Source organism: Mastigoproctus giganteus, chromosome 5 (genome assembly GCF_048544385.1).
Source record: "Mastigoproctus giganteus isolate SK-2022 chromosome 5, ASM4854438v1, whole genome shotgun sequence".
NCBI lineage: Eukaryota > Metazoa > Arthropoda > Arachnida > Uropygi > Thelyphonidae > Mastigoproctus > Mastigoproctus giganteus.
The window spans coordinates 166,283,648-166,304,664 of NC_143579.1; the positions used below are offsets into that span (position 1 = coordinate 166,283,648).

General features: G+C 39.3%; 1 protein-coding gene across 2 annotated transcripts in view; it reads left to right on the forward strand.

The window, feature by feature from the left end:
• LOC150085814 (neural cell adhesion molecule L1) overlaps nt 1–21,017 on the forward strand; it is a 263,360-nt gene that overhangs the window by 157,762 nt on the left and 84,581 nt on the right. For both annotated transcript variants that reach the window (XM_090373501.1, XM_090373502.1), the window contains exon 4: nt 7,481–7,610. In XM_090373501.1, coding sequence (XP_090229627.1) covers nt 7,481–7,610 — 130 coding nt within the window. The remainder of the gene's footprint in view (nt 1–7,480; nt 7,611–21,017) is intronic.

The following is a 21,017-nucleotide window of genomic DNA, read 5'->3' on the forward strand; positions in this document are numbered from 1 at the left end:
GTATTGCCAAGGTTTGACTTTATTTACATTTAAATTTTATTTTTTATTTTATTTTATTTTTTTTATGTGAACCCTAAACACGAGAGGTATTAGAACCTATAGTACTTAGTACCGTGCTTGGGTTGGAGGTTGAGAAGACGAAAGAAGATATTTGTTGACATTGGACTTGAACTTCTTTAGATTATAATTTTCAGGAAATACGTATGAAGGAAGGTTGTTCCAGAAAACGGCAGTTGAATGAATAAATGAGGAAGATGAAAAGTTAGTTCTGTGGGTTTGAAGTTGGACAGTAAATAGATGTTGGCTGGTGGCGGCACGTGTTCGGACTGTTTTGAAAGAGAGAGCGGGAATTATAGAAGCCAATTCAGAAGAAATGCCCATGGAAGTATCTGTAGAAGAGGCATGCAGCAGAAACAGTACGTCTATGAGAAAGCGAGTGGGGAGACTCTGTTAGAGATGAATCATTAATTAACCTAACTGCCCTCTTCTGAATGGAAGCCTGAGAGAGGTTTTGGGGGCACCGCCCAAGATGTAGGAACAATATTCCATGGCAGGGCGGATTTGCGATTTATACAGAATGAGCAGCTGTTTGGAAGAAAAGTAACGACAAGAGCAAAAGAGAAAACCAAGTTTTTTAGATGCAGAGGAAGCAATATTTGTAATGTGCTTGTGCCAAGAGAGATTAGAAGTCAGGGTAATCCCCAAAAGAGATATCATTTTGCCTAGAAATCGGAGTATCACTAAACATAAGCATAGGAGCAGAAGAATCCTTTTTGCGAGATATAACACAAGACTGAGCTTTAGAAGGGTTGAAATCAACTAAGTTGTCTTTGCCCCACTGGAGAATTACCTGAAGATCGGCATTTAAGGAATTGGTAGCAGATTTTCAAGAAGTTGAAGCTGATTGAGCAGGACAAGGTTTCTCAAAATGGAAAATGGAATGCAACGTGCTATCATCGGCAAAACTATGGTTAGGATTTCCAGTGAATGGAAGAAGGTCATTAATATACAAGAGGAAAAGAGTGGGTGAAAGAACTGAACCTTGGGGGACACCGGCATTAGTGGAGAAGTTAGAAGACAGAGAGCCATCTACCATCACCTTCAGTGAGTGATCAGAGAGAAAACTGGATAACCAATTACAAAAAACAGTTGGAAAACCATAAGATGGAAGCTTGTTTAGAAGACCTTTATGCCAAACACGATCAAAAGCCTTTGAGATGTCAAGAGAAACTACTTGTGTTTCACCAAACCTTTCCATTGAATTAGCCCATAAATGGGTAACATAAGCCAGAGTATTACCAGTGGATCGACACTGACGGAATCCATACTGGCGATCGTTGATCACACGGAAGGTTTCTAGGTAGTTTAAGAGTTGGTGGTTAATTGATTTCTCCATTACTTTAGAAAGAGTAGAAGTAATTGCAATGGGAGGATAATTGGATGGGAGGGATTTGTCACCCTTTTTTTAGGAACTGGCTGGATATGAGCAAATTTCCAAGCAGAAGGAAAAACACCTTTGGAATAAGAAAGTGAAAAAAGGTGGCAAAGAATAGGAGTAAGTTCAGGAGCACAGGTTTTGAGAACAAGTGGACAAATACCATCAGTACCTGGAGCTTTCTACCATTAAGATTCATCAAAATCCTTCTGACATCCTTTTGACGGAAGACCACAGGAGGCATTGAATGGAACGTGTTGGGAATGGTGGGAGGTGTTTTACCAAGATCATTAATACATGAGCTGGAAGAAAAATGGGATGCTAGCAGGTCAGCTTTATCCTTGGCTGAAGTGACAACAGAACCATCTGGTTTGGACAGAGGTGGGAGCAGAGATGGGTAAAAGTTGCGGCCAATAGCTTTGGCAAGAGCTCAGAATGCTCGGCTACCATTAGGGCAAGAAGCAAGTTTTCTACTCTTAGCCTGCTCAAACTCTAGTTGGGACTGATTAATAACTATTTTACAATTGTTGCGAGCTTTGGTATAAGTAGAAAATGAAACTGAAGAATTAGAAACAAGCCAATTACGATATGCAACATTCTTCTCTTGAACAGCCTTAGCACATTTATTGGAAAACCAAGGTTTAGATAAAGGACGAGATTTTAAAGTGGAGTGTGGGATAAAGGATTCTATTCCTGCAAGAATAATTTCACTGACACGATCTGAGCAAACGTTGACATCAGAAGTTTTGAAACAGTAATCCAACCCTGGAAAAGAGGAAAAGAAGTCTCGCAGGTCATCCCATTTTGCATTCTTGTAATGCCAAACAACACGAGGTTCGGAATAGCCATGAGATAAAGGTTCCATTGGAGAAGAGACAATCACCAAGTTGTGATCTGAAGTGCCTAAAGGACCTCTCACTTCGACTGTTTACTTAGAAGGGTTGTTTGTGAGAAAAAGATCAAGCGTATTGGCTGTATGATTAGGATTGTCCGGTATTCTTGTAGGTAAATGAACAATCTGTGCTAGGTCATTAGTAAAAGCCTCAGCATCTTGATCTGCTTGGTCAGTGTGACTAGAAAACAAGCCAGCTGGAGTTGTGAACATTAAAATCACCAAGGAAAATTAACTCACTGTTAGGAAAGTTGGACTGGAGAAAGTCAAGTTGCAAAGAGAGAAAATCAAAGAGCTCCAAGTGATTATTGGAGTTGGGAGAACGGTACAGACAACAGATGAATTTGACACAATGAGGTAGAGAGATTTTAAGCCAGAGAAGATCAAAGAGAGGAGATTCCAAATTGCCAAGTCTCTGACAGGGAATATCGGAATGTACATATGCACAAGTGCCATCTTTGAGGTGAAAGGAATCATTCAGCGAATAATTTGGGCAACTGAGATGAGCAGTAGTTGAATCAACCGATAACTGAGATTCTGTCAGAAAAAGTACATGGAGTTTGGCAGACTGCAAGTGGAAATGGACATCATTGAGATTAGAATTGAGACCACATATATTTGTAAAATGAATTAGGAAGTGCTTGGGAGGTTTAGATCTTTTCACAGATAAGCTTGCTCTATTAGTTTGACAATTCATGGTGTATTCAATAGTAAGAAAAGTGAGTGGGAAAAGCTGTATGCAGTAATGAAATTTTTGGATATGGTGTACACATGGTAAGAATATACCCAGATCCTTGACATAACGTGGCCTCGACAATGCTCCCCGCATACACACTACTCGGACTCCCTCCAGTCACTATCTGACAGAGTAGAGGTAGCAAGATTATACACTAGCTGATCCGGAAGCCTCCTATAGAGTTACCAATAGGTTCGGTCCGGTGTACTAACTAGCGGCCGGCCTGCGAACACCGTTTTAGAGCTGTTCCCTCAAAATGTAAGGAATATTGAATCTCGCCACAACATTCATCATAACCTCAAAAGTCATCAATCATACTGCATGATGGAAGAGATAGGGAAGGGTTGACTGGAACTTAACTCTAGAGACTAAACATGGATTCCACCACTTCAAGCCTCCAATAAGCAAAGTGGTGGTATTTCACTAGTTGATAAGAGTCATCTACCACCTAGTACTGCCTGGTAACATAGAGGGGCGGCGTTTCTCCATGTGGTGTGGGCGCCACACCTCGACCCCTGCTTATGTTGGTTCACACCTGGGTGGTCACCCACCATCTACTTGTGCATGGAGGTTATACCCAGGATTACTAACAGTCCCACCATCGTGAAGGTGCAAGCAGAGGATTTGGCTGTCACAGACCGTCCGGACTTTGCCGAAATTGGGTCCACTTTGACTTGAGTGTCACCCGAATATCAGTTCCATCAGTGTTTTAGACTCCCAGGTAGCAAGTACAGCTTGTTTGGCATATCTGAGAGAATGTGTGTGACAACCTCAATGACCTCATCATAATAACCCACAGTTCTGTGGGTTATTATGATGAAATATGTTTACACTTCCATGAAATTTTCAATCATATAAAAAAACTAATTTTCAGAACCTGCTCTTCATTCCTATTTTTAAAGCATTAGCATTAGCATTAGTAGAGGCATATGATGCAAGAAAGCAAGCTTATTCAGCATCAGCCAAAATAAAAGAAAAAAAAAAAAAAAACAACCACTACTCCCATTTCACCCCTCAATTCGTTCGAAATACCTGTCCAGCTGAGCCTTAAATTTGTTTAGGCTATCAACTTCAACAACAAGCGATGGAAGTCTATTCCACAAACCAACTGCCCGCTGGCTAAAGGCGAATTTCCGCACATCTATCCGACATCCGTCCTTCCTCAATTTGAATTTATGCCCTCTCAGGTGATTATTCTGAGCAAGAGGAAGAATTCCATCGGCATTGAGCATGCTCAAGCCATTCAAAGCCTTGTACACCTCTATCAGATCACCTCGGCGATGCCTAGTCTCCAGGCTCTGTAATTTGCAAAACTTAAGCCTTTCTTCGTAAGAGCAACCCTTTGTTCCATTCACTAATCTTGTTGCCCTTCTCTGTACTCGTTCCAGCAGCTCTACATCCTTCTTGAAATGAGGCCTCCAGACCTGTATACAGTACTCAAGGTGTGGCCTGACCAATGCCTTATACAAGGGAATAATCACATCCCTGTCCCTGCTAGAAAAATTCCTGTATATCATTGACAAGACACCATGAGCTACTCTTGCAGCTCGTCTGCACTGCTCAGAGAACTTCATATCTGCCTGCACAATTACCCCCAGGTCCTTTTCATTCTCTACCACTGTCAGCGTAGTACCACAGAGTTGATACGTTGATCTGGGGTTACTGTTTCCCATATGTAGTACTTTACATTTGTCAATGTTAAACTTCATTTGCCACCTCTCAGCCCATCTGCTCAACCTTTCCAGATCCTGTTGCAGCAGCATAGTATCAGTAGTGTCCTTAACAACCCTGCCAACCTTTGTATCGTCTGCAAACTTGGACATTAAGCCTGATACACCATCATCAATATCATTTATAAATACAGAAAACAACAATGGACCCAACACTGAACCCTGAGGAACTCCACTAATAACATTAGTCCACGTTGAGCAGTGTCCATTGATTACCACTCTCTGTCTTCTGCCACTCAACCATCCCTTTATCCATAGCAGCAATTTGCCTCGAATGCCACACTTCTCCAATTTGTGCAGCAGTCTTCCATGCGCAACAGTATCAAAAGCCTTTCTAAGATCCAAATATATAATATCAAAGTTATTCCCTGCATCCAGTTCTTTTGTGACTACATCATAGTATCCAATCAAATTGATCAGACAAGACCTGCCCTTAACAAACCCATGCTGTGTCTGAGCTATAACTGAATTCTTGTCCAGATGATCCTGCAGTGCTTCTTTAACCAGTGCCTCCATTAATTTTCCTGGAACCGAAGTTAAACTAAAGCTTTGTAACTTGTTACTCCGTTCTCACTTGTACGTGTATCGTGTTACTTGCAGTTTGTGTGTGCGTGTTCTTTGTTATTGATTACTTATCTTTTTACTGTTTTAAATTTTAACCCCCACCCACAAATTTCAGTGAACAGAAATGTTAACTAGTTAGTATGTACATATTACAGTATGTATTAATTATTCTTGTTATCGCGCGTATTCTTCCGATTTTCACGTATCATTTAATTTTTTAATTGGTGAGGTAATAAAGGGTAAATTTGTGCTTAATATATCTTTACTTTTATAGCCTGTGGGTAATATTTCTTCTATTTTCGCTAATTAGAATCGTCAGTTCACAAACGTGATCACAATGACCGGTGCTTACTACACATCCTATAGTGAATGGTACTTTTCTATGATGAGTCCATTGTAACGTGATTTGATGATTGTACAGTGAACCAATTGTAAAGCGGGAGGTCCATTGTATTTTTAACTGTTTACATGAAACTTTGGATAATTGGGGCAGCTGCTTAATCAGGCTAAAATGCACTAGTCCAATGTGTCCCAAATAACCGGAATCGACTTTATATGTTTTCAGTATATGTAACAAAGTGATCAATGTCTATTGCATTTGCAAAAATAAAGGATTGAATTAAAAATTGAACAATTTAATTATTTCTTAGTTATAAAATGTAGCATTTATGCAAGGGGGATCTAAAGACAGAAAGCAAATCTCTTTGTTTCTTGTCTTCTACTCAAGAGTTAAGCACAGTCCTCTTAAACTAGTTCCAACATAAGAAAAATAACATCATGCTGTCTTTTTTAGTCCATGGTAATAGAAACCCAAAATGTCTAAAAGACAGTAATATTCCTAATGTTAAAACAGCTGTCAGAACTGCGGCATCACCCGATAACACTGAATGCAGACATTTGTGGGGTGAAGTGTAAGGAGCTAAATTGTAAAATGGCATATTTAAATCAAGTAGAACACCAGTTGTTATAGATAACAGTGTCTTTCTATTCTGTTTACTTCTATTTGACTGACTAAAAAAAAGTCTGTTAGGCAAAATTTTAAATAAACAAAAAACAACTTATAATTCTGCCATAACTTGTAGAGAAACTTTGATATTATAAGCAGACAGCCCCTTTATCTAAGCACAGTCAAACCCTTGTATATTTTCAAAAATGCAGTATTTAATGAATAAAACAGCTGACGACCTGATACCATACACCATCTTGTTTATAAAAGGTGTTGCAATTATTTGGTTTGCAGCACCCTTCCTTTAATGACAAATTTTTCTGACAATTTTAATGACAAATTTTTCAATTTGTCATTAAAATTGGACTAAAAATTTCTAAGAATGACCATGTTAAGAGTATGACCACAATCCTTGACAAGGTTATCAGTGTTTGTTTATCAATCGTTATAGTGGTTAGAGTTGTTTTGCATTTATTGTATGTCTCACAATAGTAAATTAAAATAGTTTTCTTCTTCATAAACTTAAGGCATTTTTATGATTGTTAATTTTAAATTTTGCATAACCAGTACATGTTTCTCAGTGGGATAATTACTCCCTGTCATCAGTTTAGTCTAGAAACTGAATCTAGTAAGCCCACATTTGTACAGACATGAAGTGTGATAAATACTGTATAAACTGGCACACTCTGACCAAAAATAGTCAATGTGCCCACAACAAGTAACCTTTATGGATCACATCCTTCATGACAGTATAGTGGTTTTTCCATTGTCACATTTTGAGAGGTGTAGGGTCAAATCACCTCGGAGATGGAGGAATTTTTGACGAGGCCAATCAAAGCTGTAGTTAGACATTCACAAGCAGAAAGGTTAGGATTTTATCCCATAAATTATTCTGGATTTTCAACCTGCACAATGCGAAAATTGGCCCATGAATATATACACCTGCAGATACAAATATACATAGTATGATGTGGCCTCAGATGCTAATGTGCTAATTAAATCCTGATAACAATAACAATTTATGGATTACATGATGTGTCATAATCATTATTATTCATTGTCTTAATGTTTAATTTCAAAATCATGGTTCAACTCAATTTTTTATTGGTCATATTAATTATAAAGAATTATTCACACACACACCCATTTCATCCATACTTTTTTATTGTTGTTTTAGAGACAGTTTTTTGCTTATCATCTACGACCTGCTACAGAGTACATGTTTCGTTTGTGGGCTACCAATAAGCTGGGACCAGGGGAAGCCACGGTAGTCCATGCTTCTACAGTTAAGCCTCTAGATCCACCAGGTATTAAATTATTAGTAATCAGCATAAAGTTCTAAATATATAAGCTGGTAAAAAGTAATGTTTCTAATTTTTTTAACTTATAACCACATTGATTTAGGAAACTTAATGGCATTCAAAGAAGTGATTGTCTCCTATTCTTTGAAATACTAAAATGGCCATTTACCAAGATGTATATACAATACAAAGAGCAGTTATTGAATTTGTTACTGCAGAAGAAGTTTACCACTAGATATGAATATAATACTTGTGTTAAAGGCATCTGTGTGTCAGTACAAGCTTGGCCATGGTGCAGCATTATTTTATTTATTTTTAACTTTTTCATATTTATGTTTTTCTTTTGCCAGAGTCCTAAGCTCGGGGGGGTGTACCCCCGAGCTTAGGACTCTGGTGAAGCTGCACTCCCTAAACCACAGGAAAGGAAACTCACATTAACAAGTCTGAAAAGGAATGGGCTGAAATAGTAGTGACACTATCACTTCATAATGTAATACAAGTAGAATTAATCAGTGAATATTGAGAAATCAATGGTCAAAAGCCTTATATGGACCTCAAGATACTCTAGAATTTTTATGCAGTGGATCCCAACGATAAAAGGGAAGAACACAAAGTCATCTGTCAACCTGTTTGTATAGAGCACCTTGAATGCTGTGAAACTGGAGGTGAGGATTTGAATGCTGTAAAACTGTAAAAGCACATCATAACAGGAAACAAGACAAGTTCTCAGTTATGACCTGAAATCCGACAGCTTATAGAATAACACCATAAAGTGTTACCACATGACCAGCAAAAAAAAATTTCAGAGCGTAGCCTTTTGTAAGTAAAATCATGGGATTTGTGATTAAAACAAAAAGGATAGTCTGCTTGCAGACTATCCTTTTTGTTTTAAGGTACCGTGATTAGTCAGGTAATCCAACCATTAATGAAACTTAATGCTACATCAAAAGATGTTGTCCAAACCAACAAAATCAAATGAGGTGCTGTTTCCTTTCGTGCCACACCTGGCCATACACCAGCCTACATATACAGGAAGAAATTGCAGCCATGGAATAGACCATACCCCCAATCCTGTCTGTAGACTAGATATTGGTCCTTCACATTTACTATCTCTGTGGTCCTAAAAGGTGGGTTATATGGGCAGCATTTTGAGGACAACAGTGATATGATGAGAGGGGTTTGTGACTGATTCTGAGAGCATTGCAAGGAGTTTTACATCTGATCTTTAATGCCTGCTCAATTTTGGCATAAATGCAGTTGATGGTAGCTATTCAGAGAAATAGCCTCATGTTTATCACATATGTATGCATCTTTGCCGTAAAAAATAATGAAGTTAAAATTATAAACTAGAAGACATTACTAAGAGAAAAAGCTATGAGACTACTTTTCTACTGACTGTTGTTGTATTTCATTATACATATAAACTGATCTACTTAAAGATTAGGGCTTGTATACAGTACTCAAGATGCTACCTAACCATGTCTTTATACAAAGGGATAATCACCTCCTTATCCCTGCTAGCAAATTTTCTGTATACCATTGATAAAACACCATGACTTACCCTGGCAGCATGTCTGCAGTGCTTGGAGAATTGCATGACTGGTTACACTATTACTCCCCTCACTTTTTTCATTCTCTACTATCATGAGTTTAGTACCACACAGTTGATAAGTTACTCTGAGGTTACTGCTACCAACGTGCGGTATCTTACATTTGTCAATGTTAAACTTCAAGTGCCATTTCTCATCTCATCTACCCAATTTACCTAGATCTTGTTGCAGTAGCTCACCCTGCCAAACTTTGTATCATCTGCAAACTTAGACATTAAGCCTGATATATGTTCATCAATATCATTGATAAATATTGAAAACAACAGACCCAACACTGAACCCTAGAGAACTCCACTAGTAAAATTAATCCATGAAGAGCAGTGCCCATTGATAACCACTCTTTATCTTCTTACACTTACCCATCCTTTTATCCATAGCAGTAACTTTCCATTGATGCCACATTGCTCCAGTTTATGTAGCAGTCTTTTGCAAACAGATCAAATTTTGTTCCAACTGTCAACCCACTGGCTGAAGGCAAACTTCCACACATCTATTCTTTTTTTTTTTTTATGAAAACCCCAAACACGAGAGGTATTGGAACCTATAGTACTTAGTACCGTGCTTGAGTTGAGAAGATGAAAGAAAATATTTGTTGACATTAGACTTGAACTTCTGTAGACTAATTTTTAGGAAATACGTATGAAAGAAGGTTGCTCCAGAAAACGGCACTTGAATGAATAAACGAGGAAGATAAAAAGTTGATTCTGTGAGTTTCAAGTAAATGGATGTTGGCTAATGGCGGCACATGTACGGACTGTTTTGAAAGAGAGAGCGGTTATTATAGAAGCCAGTTGAGAAGAACAGTGCCCATGGAAGTATCTGTAGAAAAGGCATGCAACAGAAACAGTACATCTATGAGACAGTGAGTGGAGAGACTCTGTTAGAGAGGAGTCGTTAATTAACCTAACTGCCCTCTTCTGAATGGAATCTACAAGCCTGAGAGAGGGCACCACCCCAGATGTGGGAACAATATTCCATGGTAGGGCAGATTTATGATTTTTACAGAGTGAATAGCTGTTTGGGAGAAAAGTAACGCTGAGAACGAAAGAGAAAACCAAATTTTTTAGATGCAGAGGAAGCAATATTTGTAATGTGCTTGTGCCAAGAGAGATTAGAAGTCGGTAATCCACAAAAGAGAGATGTCATTTTGCCTATAAATCGGAGTGTCACCAAAGATAAGCATAGGGGCAGAAGAATCCTTTTTGCGAGATATAAGACAAGACTGAGTTTTAGATGGATTGAAATAAACTAAGTTGTCTTTGCCCCACTGGAGATTGACATTTAAGGAATTGGTCACACAAGTACAGGTCACTGTTGAAAAAAAAAGCCATGAATTAAGGTTGAATTTAAAAGTGTCTGCAATTCTGCCCAGACACGATAGGAGGGAGTATATGATGAGAACCTTGTCAATCAATTCGGCCCTGAAAAGATTGTGCAAGGCTCAAGGGGTAAAATTTTTTTCAGCCTGGTCTGTACTTGTTAACAGGAGAGAATCCTTCAACAGGAATGGGATACACTTAAATAGAAAGGGTGCAAGAATATTTGCTGATGCTATCGAGGCACTGTTAGGTGGATCAGAAGTATGCTAGCTTGGGGGGATTCAAGGACTAATAGATTAACAGTAGCCACTTGCACAGGTGAAAGTGATTCTTGCACTGCTACTATTGGAATGAGCAGTGCAAGAATCACTTTCTATTGGAATAGAGGGAGTAATACTCTTGATCTGATTATCAGTAGTGATTCTTCATGCATTAAGAATCTGCAGATTAAGGAACCACTAGGTGGCAGTGATCACAGTGTGCTGAAGTGGGATTTACTCAAAGAGGTAACTACCATCAAGGGTAAAAAAGGGAAGGTTTTTGCTTTCGTAAAGGCTACTACAATGGTCTGAGACAGTATTTAAATTCTATACAGTGGGACCAACTGATGATGTTACCAACAGCAAATTCAAAATGGGAAGCGTTCAAACAACTTATCTTGGAAGCTACTTGGCTTTACATACCAAGAAATATTGTTCAAGGTTTAGGCCTAAATGGATGTCAGATGAACTAATGAGACATGTGGCAGAGAAGAAAAATGCATGGAATACATATAAATTAATTTTTTTTTTTTTTTTTTTATGAGAACCCCAAACACGAGAGGTATTATAACCTATAGTACTTAGTACCGTGCTTGGGTTCGAGGTTGAAAAGACGAAAGAAGATATTTGTTGATATTGGACTTGAACTTCTGTAGATTGTAATTTTCAGGAAATACGTATGAAGGAAGGTTGTTCCAGAAAATGGCAGTTGAATGAATAAATGAGGAAGATGAAAAGTTGGTTCTGTGGGTTTGAAGTTGGACAGTAAATGGATGTTGGCTGGTGGCGGCACGTGTTCGGACTGTTTTGAAAGAGAGAGCGGGATTTATAGAAGCCAATTCAGAAGAACAGTGCCCATGGAAGTATCTGTAGAAGAGGCATGCAGCAGAAACAGTGCATCTATGAGAAAGCGAGTGGAGAGACTCTGTTAGAGATGAATCATTAATTAACCTAACTGCCCTCTTCTGAATGGAATCAAGAAGCCTGAGAGAGGTTTTGGGGGCACCACCCCAGATGTGGGAACAATATTCCATGGCAGGGCGGATTTGCGATTTATACAGAGTGAGCAGCTGTTTGGGAGAAAAGTAACGCCGAGAACGAAAGAGAAAACCAAGTTTTTTAGATGCAGAGGAAGCAATATTTGTAATGTGCTTGTGCCAAGAGAGATTAGAAGTCAGGGTAATCCCCAAAAGAGATAAATCATTTTGCCTAGAAATCGGAGTGTCACTAAAGATAAGCATAGGAGCAGAAGAATCCTTTTTGCGAGATATAAGACAAGATTGAGTTTTAGAAGGGTTGAAATCAACTAAGTTGTCTTTGCCCCACTGGAGAATTACCTGAAGATCGGCATTTAAGGAATTGGCAGCAGATTTTCGAGAACTTGAAGCTGATTGAGCTGGACAAGGTTTCTCAAAATGGAAAGTTGAATGCAATGTCTATCATCGGAAAAACTATGGATAGGATTTCCAGTCAGTGGAAGAAGGTCATTGATATACAAGAGGAAAAGAGTGGGGGAAAGAACTGAACCTTGGGGGAAACCGGCATTAGTGGAGAAGTTAGAAGACAGAGAGCCATCTACCATCACCCTCAGTGAGCGATCAGAGAGAAAACTGGATAACCAATTACTAAAAACAGTTGGCAAACCATAAGATGGAAGCTTGTTTAGAAGACCTTTATGCCAAACACGATCAAAAGCCTTTGAGATGTCAAGAGCAATTACTTGTGTTTCACTGAACCTTTCCATTGAATTAGTCCATAAATGGGTAACATAAGCCAGAATATCACCAGTGGATCGACACTGACGGAATCCATACTGGCGATCGTTAATCAGACGGAAGGTTTCTAGGTAGTTTAAGAGTTGGCGGTTAATTGATTTCTCCATTATTTTAGAAAGAGTAGAAGTAATTGCAATGGGACGATAATTGGATGGGAGGGATTTGTCACCCTTTTTAGGAACTGGCTGGATATGAGAAAATTTCCAAGCAGAAGGAAAAACACCTTTGGAATAAGAAAGTGAAAAAAAGGTGGCAAAGAATAGGAGTAAGTTCAGGAGCACAGGTTTTGAGAACAAGTGGAGAAATACCATCAGGACCTGGAGCTTTTTTAGCATCAAGATTCATCAAAATCCTTCTGATATCCTTTTGACGGAAGACCACAGGAGGCATTGAATGGAGCGTGTTAGGAATGGTGGGAGGTGTTTTACCAAGATCATTAATACATGAGCTGGAAGAAAAATGGGATGCTAGCAGGTCAGCTTTATCCTTGGCTGAAGTGACAACAGAACCATCTGGTTTGGACAGAGGTGGGAGCAGAGATGGGCAAAAGTTGCGGCCAATAGCTTTGGCAAGAGACCAGAATGCTCGGCTACCGTTAGGGCAAGAAGCAAGTTTTCTACTCTTAGCCTGTTCAAACTCGAGTTTGGACTGATTAATAACTGCTTTACAATTGTTGCGAGCTTTGGTGTAGGCAGAAAATGAAACTGAAGAATTAGAAACAAGCCAATTACGATATGCAACGTTCTTCTCTTGGACAGCCTTAGCACATTTATTGGAAAACCAAGGTTTAGATAAAGGACGAGATTTTAAAGTGGAGTGTGGGATAAAGGATTCCATTCCTGCAAGAATAATTTCACTGACACGATCTGAGCAAACGTTGACATCAGAAGTTTTGAAACAGTAATCAGACCAAGGAAAAGAAGAAAAAAAGTCTCGCAGGTCATCCCATTTTGCATTCTTGTAATGCCAAACAATACGAGGTTCGGAATAGCCATGAGATAAAGGTTCCATTGGAGAAGAGACAATCACCAAGTTGTGATCTGAAGTGCCTAAAGGACCTCTCACTTCAACCTTTTACTTAGAAGGGTTGTTTGTGAGAAAAAGATCAAGCGTATTGGCTGTATGATTAGGATTGTCCGGTATTCTTGTAGGTAAATGAACAATCTGTGCTAGGTCATTAGTAATTGCAAAAGCCTCAGCATCTCGACCTGCTGGGTCGGTGTGACTAGAAAATGGAAGCCAGCTGGAGTTGTGAACGTTAAAATCACCAAGGAAAATTACCTCATTGTTAGGAAAGTTGGACTGGAGACAGTCAAGTTGCAAAGAGAGGAAGTCAAAGAGCTCCAAGTGATTAGTGGAGTTGGGAGAACGGTAGAGACAACAGATGAATTTTACACAATGAGGTAGAGAGATTTTAAGCCAGAGAAGATCAAAGAGAGGAGATTCCAAATTGCCATGTCTTTGACAGGGAATATCAGAACGGACATATGCACAAGTACCACCTTTGAGGCGAAAGGAATCATACAGCAAATAATTTGGACATCTGAGATGAGCAGTAGTTGAACAACTGATAACTGAGATTCAGTCAGAAAAAGTACATGGGGTTTGGAAGACTGCAAGTGGAAATGGACATCGTTGAGATTAGAATTGAGACCACGTATATTTGAAAAATGAATTAGGAAGTCCTTGGGAGGTTTAGATCTTTTCGCAGATTAGCTTGCTCTATTATTTTGACAATTCATGGTGTATACAATAGTAAGAAAAAGTGGGTGGGACATGCTGTATGAAGTAATGAAATTTTTGGATATGGCGTACATGTGGTAAGAATATACCCAGATCCTTGACATAACGTGGCCTCGACAATGCTCCCCGCATACACACTACTCGGACTCCCTCCAGTCACTATCTGGCAGAGTAGAGGTAGCAAGATTATACACTAGCTGATCCGGAAGCTTCCTAGAGAGTTACCAATAGGTTCAGTCCGGTGTACTTACTAGCGGCCGGCCTGCGAACACCGTTTTAGAGCTGTACCCTCGAAATGTAAGGAATATTGGATCTCGCCACGACATTCATCATAACCTCAAAAATCATCAATCATACTGCATGATGGAAGAGATAGGGAAGGGTTGGCCGGAACTTAGCTCTAGAGACTAAACATGGGTTCCACCACTTCAAGCCTCCAATAAGCAAAGTGGTGGTATTTCACCGGTTGATGAGAGTCATCTACCACCTAGTACTGCCTGGTAACATAGAGGGGCGGCGTTCCTCCATGTGGTGTGGGCGCCACACCTCGACCCCTGCTTATGTTGGTTCACACCTGGGTGGTCACCCACCATGTACTTGTGCATGAAGGTTATACCCAGGATTACTAACAGTCCCACAATCGTGAAGGTGCAAGCAGAGGATTTGGCTGTCATAGACCGTCCGGACTTCGCCGAAATTGGGTCCACTTTGACTTGAGTGTCACCCGAATATCAGTTCCATTAGCGTTTTAGACTCCCAGGTAGCAAGAACAGCTTGTCTGGCATATCTGAGAGAATGTCTGTGACCAATCTCATGAAATGGAAGCCTATTATATATATAATAGGCTTCCATTTCATGCCTATTATATCTGTAATAGGCTTTGCCTGCCTAATCTCCTTTCTCTAAAGGAGATTAGGCAGGCAAATGCAGATTATGAGAAATCCTTGGCAAAGGATGCAAAGAAAAACAGAAAAGAGTTCTTTACCTATGTAAACTCTAGAAGGAAAGGGATGAATCAGATTGGTCCACTGGATATTGATGGTTCAACAGTTGAGGATCCTGCTCAGATGGCTAACAAACTAAATCAGTATTTTGCATCTACATTCACACATGAGGAATTATTCAGGAAGGGGAATGCCAGAGGTGAAGTAAACTCTGGCAGTGAGCTAGATGATTTTGTAATAACTGAGAGGAAAGTGGAGGAGAAATTGTTAAGGATACACATAAAAAAGGCACCCAGGGTGGATGGGATCTATCCAGTTATATTAAAGGAGGCAGCAAAGGAAGTAAGCAAACCCTTAGCCATAATTAGGAGAGCTTCTTTGGACTCAGGGGAGGTACCCATAGACTGGAGATGTGCAAATGTGACCCCAATTCACAAAGGAGGATCAAAGGCTGACACAAGTAATTATAGACCTGTGAGTTTAACTTCTGTTCCAGGAAAATTAATGGAGGCACTGGTTAAAGAAGCACTGCAGAGTCATCTAGACAAGATTTCAGTTATAGCACGGACACAGTATGGTTTTGTTAAGGGAAAGTCTTGCCTGACCAATTTGATTGGATACTATGATGCAGCCACAAAAGAACTGGATGCAGGGAATAACTTTGATATTATATATTTGGATCTTAGAAAGGCTTTTGATACTGTTACACATGGAAGACTGCTGTACAAATTGGAGCAGTGTGGCATTGGAGGCAAATTGCTGCTATGGATAAAGGGATGGTTGATGGGGAGAAGACAGAGAGTGGTAATCAGTGGACACTGCTCATCGTGGACTAATGTTATTAGTGGAGTCCCTCAGGATTCAGTGTTGGGTACATTGTTGTTTTCTGTATTTATAAATGATATTGATAATAGTATATCAAGCTAAATGCCCAAGTTTGCAGACGATACCAAGGTTGGCAGGGTTGTTAAGGACACTACTGACGCTATGCTGCTGCAACAGGATCTGGAAAGGTTGAGCAGATGGGCTGAGAGGTGGCAAATGAAGTTTAACATTGACAAATGTAAAGTACTACATATGGGACACAGTAACCCCAGAGCAACATATCAACTCTGTGGTACTACACTGACAGTGGTAGAGAATGAAAAGGATCTGGGGGTAATTGTGCAGGCAGATATGAAGTTTTCTGAGCAGTGCAGATGGGCTGCAAGAGTAGCTCATGGTGTCTTGTCAATGATATACAAGAATTTTTTTAGCAGGGATAAGGAGGTGATTATTCCCTTGTATAAGGCAATGGTCAGGCCACACCTTGAGTACTGTATACAGATTTGGAGGCCTCATTTCAAGAAGGATGTAGAGCTGCTGGAACGAGTACAGAGAAGGGCAACAAGATTAGTGAATGGAACAGAGAGTTGCTCTTACGAATGAAGGCTTAAGTTTTGCAAATTACAGTGTCTGGAGACTAGGCACCGGCGAGGTGATCTGATAGAGGTGTATAAAGCCTTGAGTGGTTTGAGTATGCTCAATGCCGATGGGATTCTTCCTCTTGCTCAGAATAATCACCTGAGCGGGCATAAATTCAAATTGAGGAAAGACAGATGTAGGATAGATGTGAGGAAATTTACCTTTAGCCAGTGGGTAGTTGGTTGGTGGAACCGACTTCCATTCTTTGTTGTGGAAGTTGAGAGCCTAAATAAATTTAAGGCTCAGCTGGACAGGTATTTCGAACGAATGGAGGGGTGAAATGGGAGTGGTGTGGGTTTTTTTTTTTTTCCACTGATGCTGCATAAGCTTGCTTTCTTGCATCATATGCCTCTACTAATGCTAATGCTAATTCAAGAAGTTGAAGCTGATTGGGCAAGGCAAGGTTTCTCAAAATGGAAAGTGGAATGCAATGTGCTATCATCCGCAAAACTATGGATAGGATTTCCAGTCAATGGAAGAAGGTCATTGATATACAAGAGGAAAATAGTGGGGGAAAGAACTGAACCTTGGGGGACACCAGCCTTAGTGGAGAATTTAGAAGACAGAGAGCCATCTGATATCACCCTCAGTGAGCAAACAGAGAAAAAACTGGATAACCAATTACAAAAAACAGTTGGAAAACCATAAGATGGAAGCTTGTTTAGAAGAACTTTATGCCAAACACGATCAAAAGCCTTTGAGATATCAAGAGCAACTGCTTGTGTTTCACCAAACTTTCCATTGAATTTGTCCATAAATGAGTAACATAAACCAGAATATCACCAGTGGATCGACACTGATGGAATCCATACTGGTGGTCGTTGTTCGGACGGAAGATTTCTAGGTAGTTTTAGGGTTGGCAATTAATTGATTTCTCCATTACTTTAGAAAGAGTAGAAGTAATTGCAATGGGACGATAATTGGATGGTAGGGATTTGTCACCCTTTTTAGGAACTGGCTGGATATGAGCAAATTTCCAAGCAGGTGGAAACACCTTTGGAATAAGAAAGTGAAAAAAGGCGGCAAAGAACAGGAGCACAGGTTTTGAGAGCAAGTGGAGAAATACCATCAGGACCTGGAGCTTTCTTTGCAACAAGATTTGTCAAATCCTTCTGACATCCTTTTGACGGACGACCACAGGAGGCATTGAATGGAGCGTGTTGGGAATGGTGGGAGGTGTTTTACCAAAATCATTGATACAGGAGTTGGAAGAAAAATGGGATGCTAGCAGGTCAGCTTTATCTTTAGCTGAAGTGAGAACAGAACCATCTGGTTTTGACAGAGGTGGGAGCAGAGATGGGCAAAAGTTGCGGCCAATAGCTTTGGCAAGAGACCAGAATGCTCGACTACCATTAGGGCAAGAAGCAAATTTTCTACTATTAGTCTGATCAAACTCTAGTTTAGACGGATTAATAACTGCTTTACAATTGTTGCGAGCTTTGGTGTAGGCAGAAAAGGAAACTGAACAATTGGAAACAAGCTAGTTATGATGTGCAATGTTCTTCTTTTGAACAGCCTTAGCACATTTATTGAAAAACCAAGGTTTAGATAAAGGACGAGATTTTAAAGTGGAGTGTGGAATAAAGGATTCCATTCGTACAAGAATCTGAGCAAACGTTGACATGTTTTGAAACAGTAATCCGACCAAGGAAAAAAAGAAAAGAAATCTTGCAGGTCATCCCATTTTGCATTCTTGTAATGCCAAACAGTATGAGGTTGGGAATAGCCATGAGATAATGGCTCCATTGGAGAAGAGACAATCACTAAGTTGTGATCTGAGGTGCCTGAAGGACCACTCGCTTTGACTGTGTACTTAGAAGGGTTGTTTGTGAGAAAATGATCAAGCGTGTTGGCTGTATGGTTAGGATTGTCCGGTATCCTTGTAGGTAAATGAACAACCTATGCGAGGTCATTAGTAATTGCAGAAGCCTCAGCATCTCAACCAGCTGGGTTGGTGTAACTAGAATACAGAAGCCAGCTGGAGTTGCGAACATTAAAATCACCAAGGAAAATTACCTCACTGTTAGGAAAGTTGGACTGGAGAAAGCCAAGTTGCAAAGAGAGGAAGTCAAAGAGCTCGAAGTGATTAGTGGAGTTGGGAGAACGGTAGATACAACAGATGAATTTGACACAATGAGGTAGAGAGATTCTGCACTGTCTTTCCTCAATTTGAATTTATGCCCTCTCATACGCATTGTCTGAGCTAGAGGAAGAATCCCATCAGCAATGTGCTTGCTCAGTCCATTCAAAATGTTTTAAACACCTCAATCAGAAGCGTCTCACAGTGCCTAGTCTTGCAGACGCTGCAGTTTGCAGAACTGAAGCCTTTCTTGGTAAGAGCACCCCTTTGTTCACCAATCTTGTTGCCCTTCTGTGTACCTGTTCTAGCTCTACATCCTATCTACCTAAATGAGGCCTCCAGACCTGAATACAGTACTCAAGATGTAACCTGGCCACTGTTTTATACAATGGTATAATCACCTCCTTATCCATACTAGCAAAATTCCAGTCTGCATTGCTCAGAGAACTTCATACCTGATTGCACAATTACCGACAGGTCTCTTTCATTTTCCTCTTTCTTGTGTATGGTACCACAGTTGGTACATCATATCTCAGATTACTGCTACCCATATACAGTACCTTGCATTTAACTTCAGCTGCCATTTCTCAGCTTATCTTGTGTAATTATTCAGGGAAGTAGGGAGAAAAAATGCAGATGTTAATCTTTAACCAACAATTAATGCAGGATCATTATTTTCAATAGGTCCAGCAACACACTGCTGGGTTAAGTCAGATTGCTAAATATGTTGATTTTTTACAGATGAAAGCTATTCGTCACTCAAGAGTTCTGCCTTATAGGAGGCATTGATTAGAGAAAGCTCGTAATAGTAAATCTTCTCAAAGGTCTATTGTCTCAATTTTTGCACAATGGTTTGAAAAGTTTTATGCTGAAAACCTTTTTCTCTTTTACAGATCCTTGTAATTTGTCACATCTCAGCCATTTAAAATCAAACTCTGATATTCTTATTTGTCTACTGCAACAAGTTTCCAGTGGATCATAGTGTTTTTCCCTGATGACATCCTTCCATTTTGAAAACAATGCTCCATTTCCTTATATCCTCAATGTTCATTGCATTAATAGAGCCTTCAGTTCAGTGACTTGGCCCAATGTAAAGGAATTGTTAATCCTGTAGAAATCTATTATCATTCCCCACCCCCATTTATAAGAAAGGCAATAAGGTGTGTCCTTTCTCCTACCAGCCCTTGACATTAACATTGAGAGAAAGGCTGGCAAGATCGATGGTAATTACAGTTACCCAGTTGGTGGTAGGAAATGAAATTTAAACTATAGGAAGAAATTGAGGAATAATATACTTATGCATAAATTAAATCTGATTGGATTGGCAGTTTCTAACTGGTAGAACCACTGAAATATGTGTTCTCGACTAATTTTTACTTTCTGTACCAATCAAAAGAGGAATATCCCCAGGATTCATTATTCAGTATTTTACTCTTTGCCATATTTATAAATGATTTCATTCATTGCCACAGCACAGCTTCTCAAATATTAGGCTATGCTGATATGAAAATATTCTCATTCATGAAAAAAATTCCAATTGCAGATTTTAACAGTTTGTTAATCAGGTTTATAACTGGATAGTAGATAATGGTCTCCCATATGAAAATAGGCAAGTGCCATTTATCTTTCATGCTGACTATCATAAATTATTCCTAATTAATTGAATAACTTTCAAGATCTTAAGAATTTTATATAATAACAAAGTGAACTTAAAGGAATATATTGTCTCTGTTATTAAAAAGTGTCACACAAACTAGATCTCATCAAAAGAATATTTAGAGATTTTAATATATCAGTCATGACTAAGATTTATCAAATATCATATTATCTATGTTGGAAAATGCTTCTCCAATATGGTCTCCATCTAATCTTGGTATTAATCACGAAACTGAACTTGTTCAAAAATTTTATAAGATATCTCTGATTAAGAAATAACTCTTCATACAAAACAAAAAATACAGTGGTGCTGCTCACTAAATCTAATGTCACTAAGCAATCAAAGGGATTTCTTAAACCTCTGTCCTCTCAATAAGATAGTCAATGGAACGGTTGATAGTTCAGAAATATTAATGGCCCCAAAGACTGCCGCATGGTGTACCTCTTTATAAAATATCCTTCTCTCATGCACAGCATCTCTACACTTATTTCATACATTGTGAAAAAAGGTCACGTGGTAAGGTTAAATTTGAAAGCATCTGCATTTCTGCCCAGACACAAT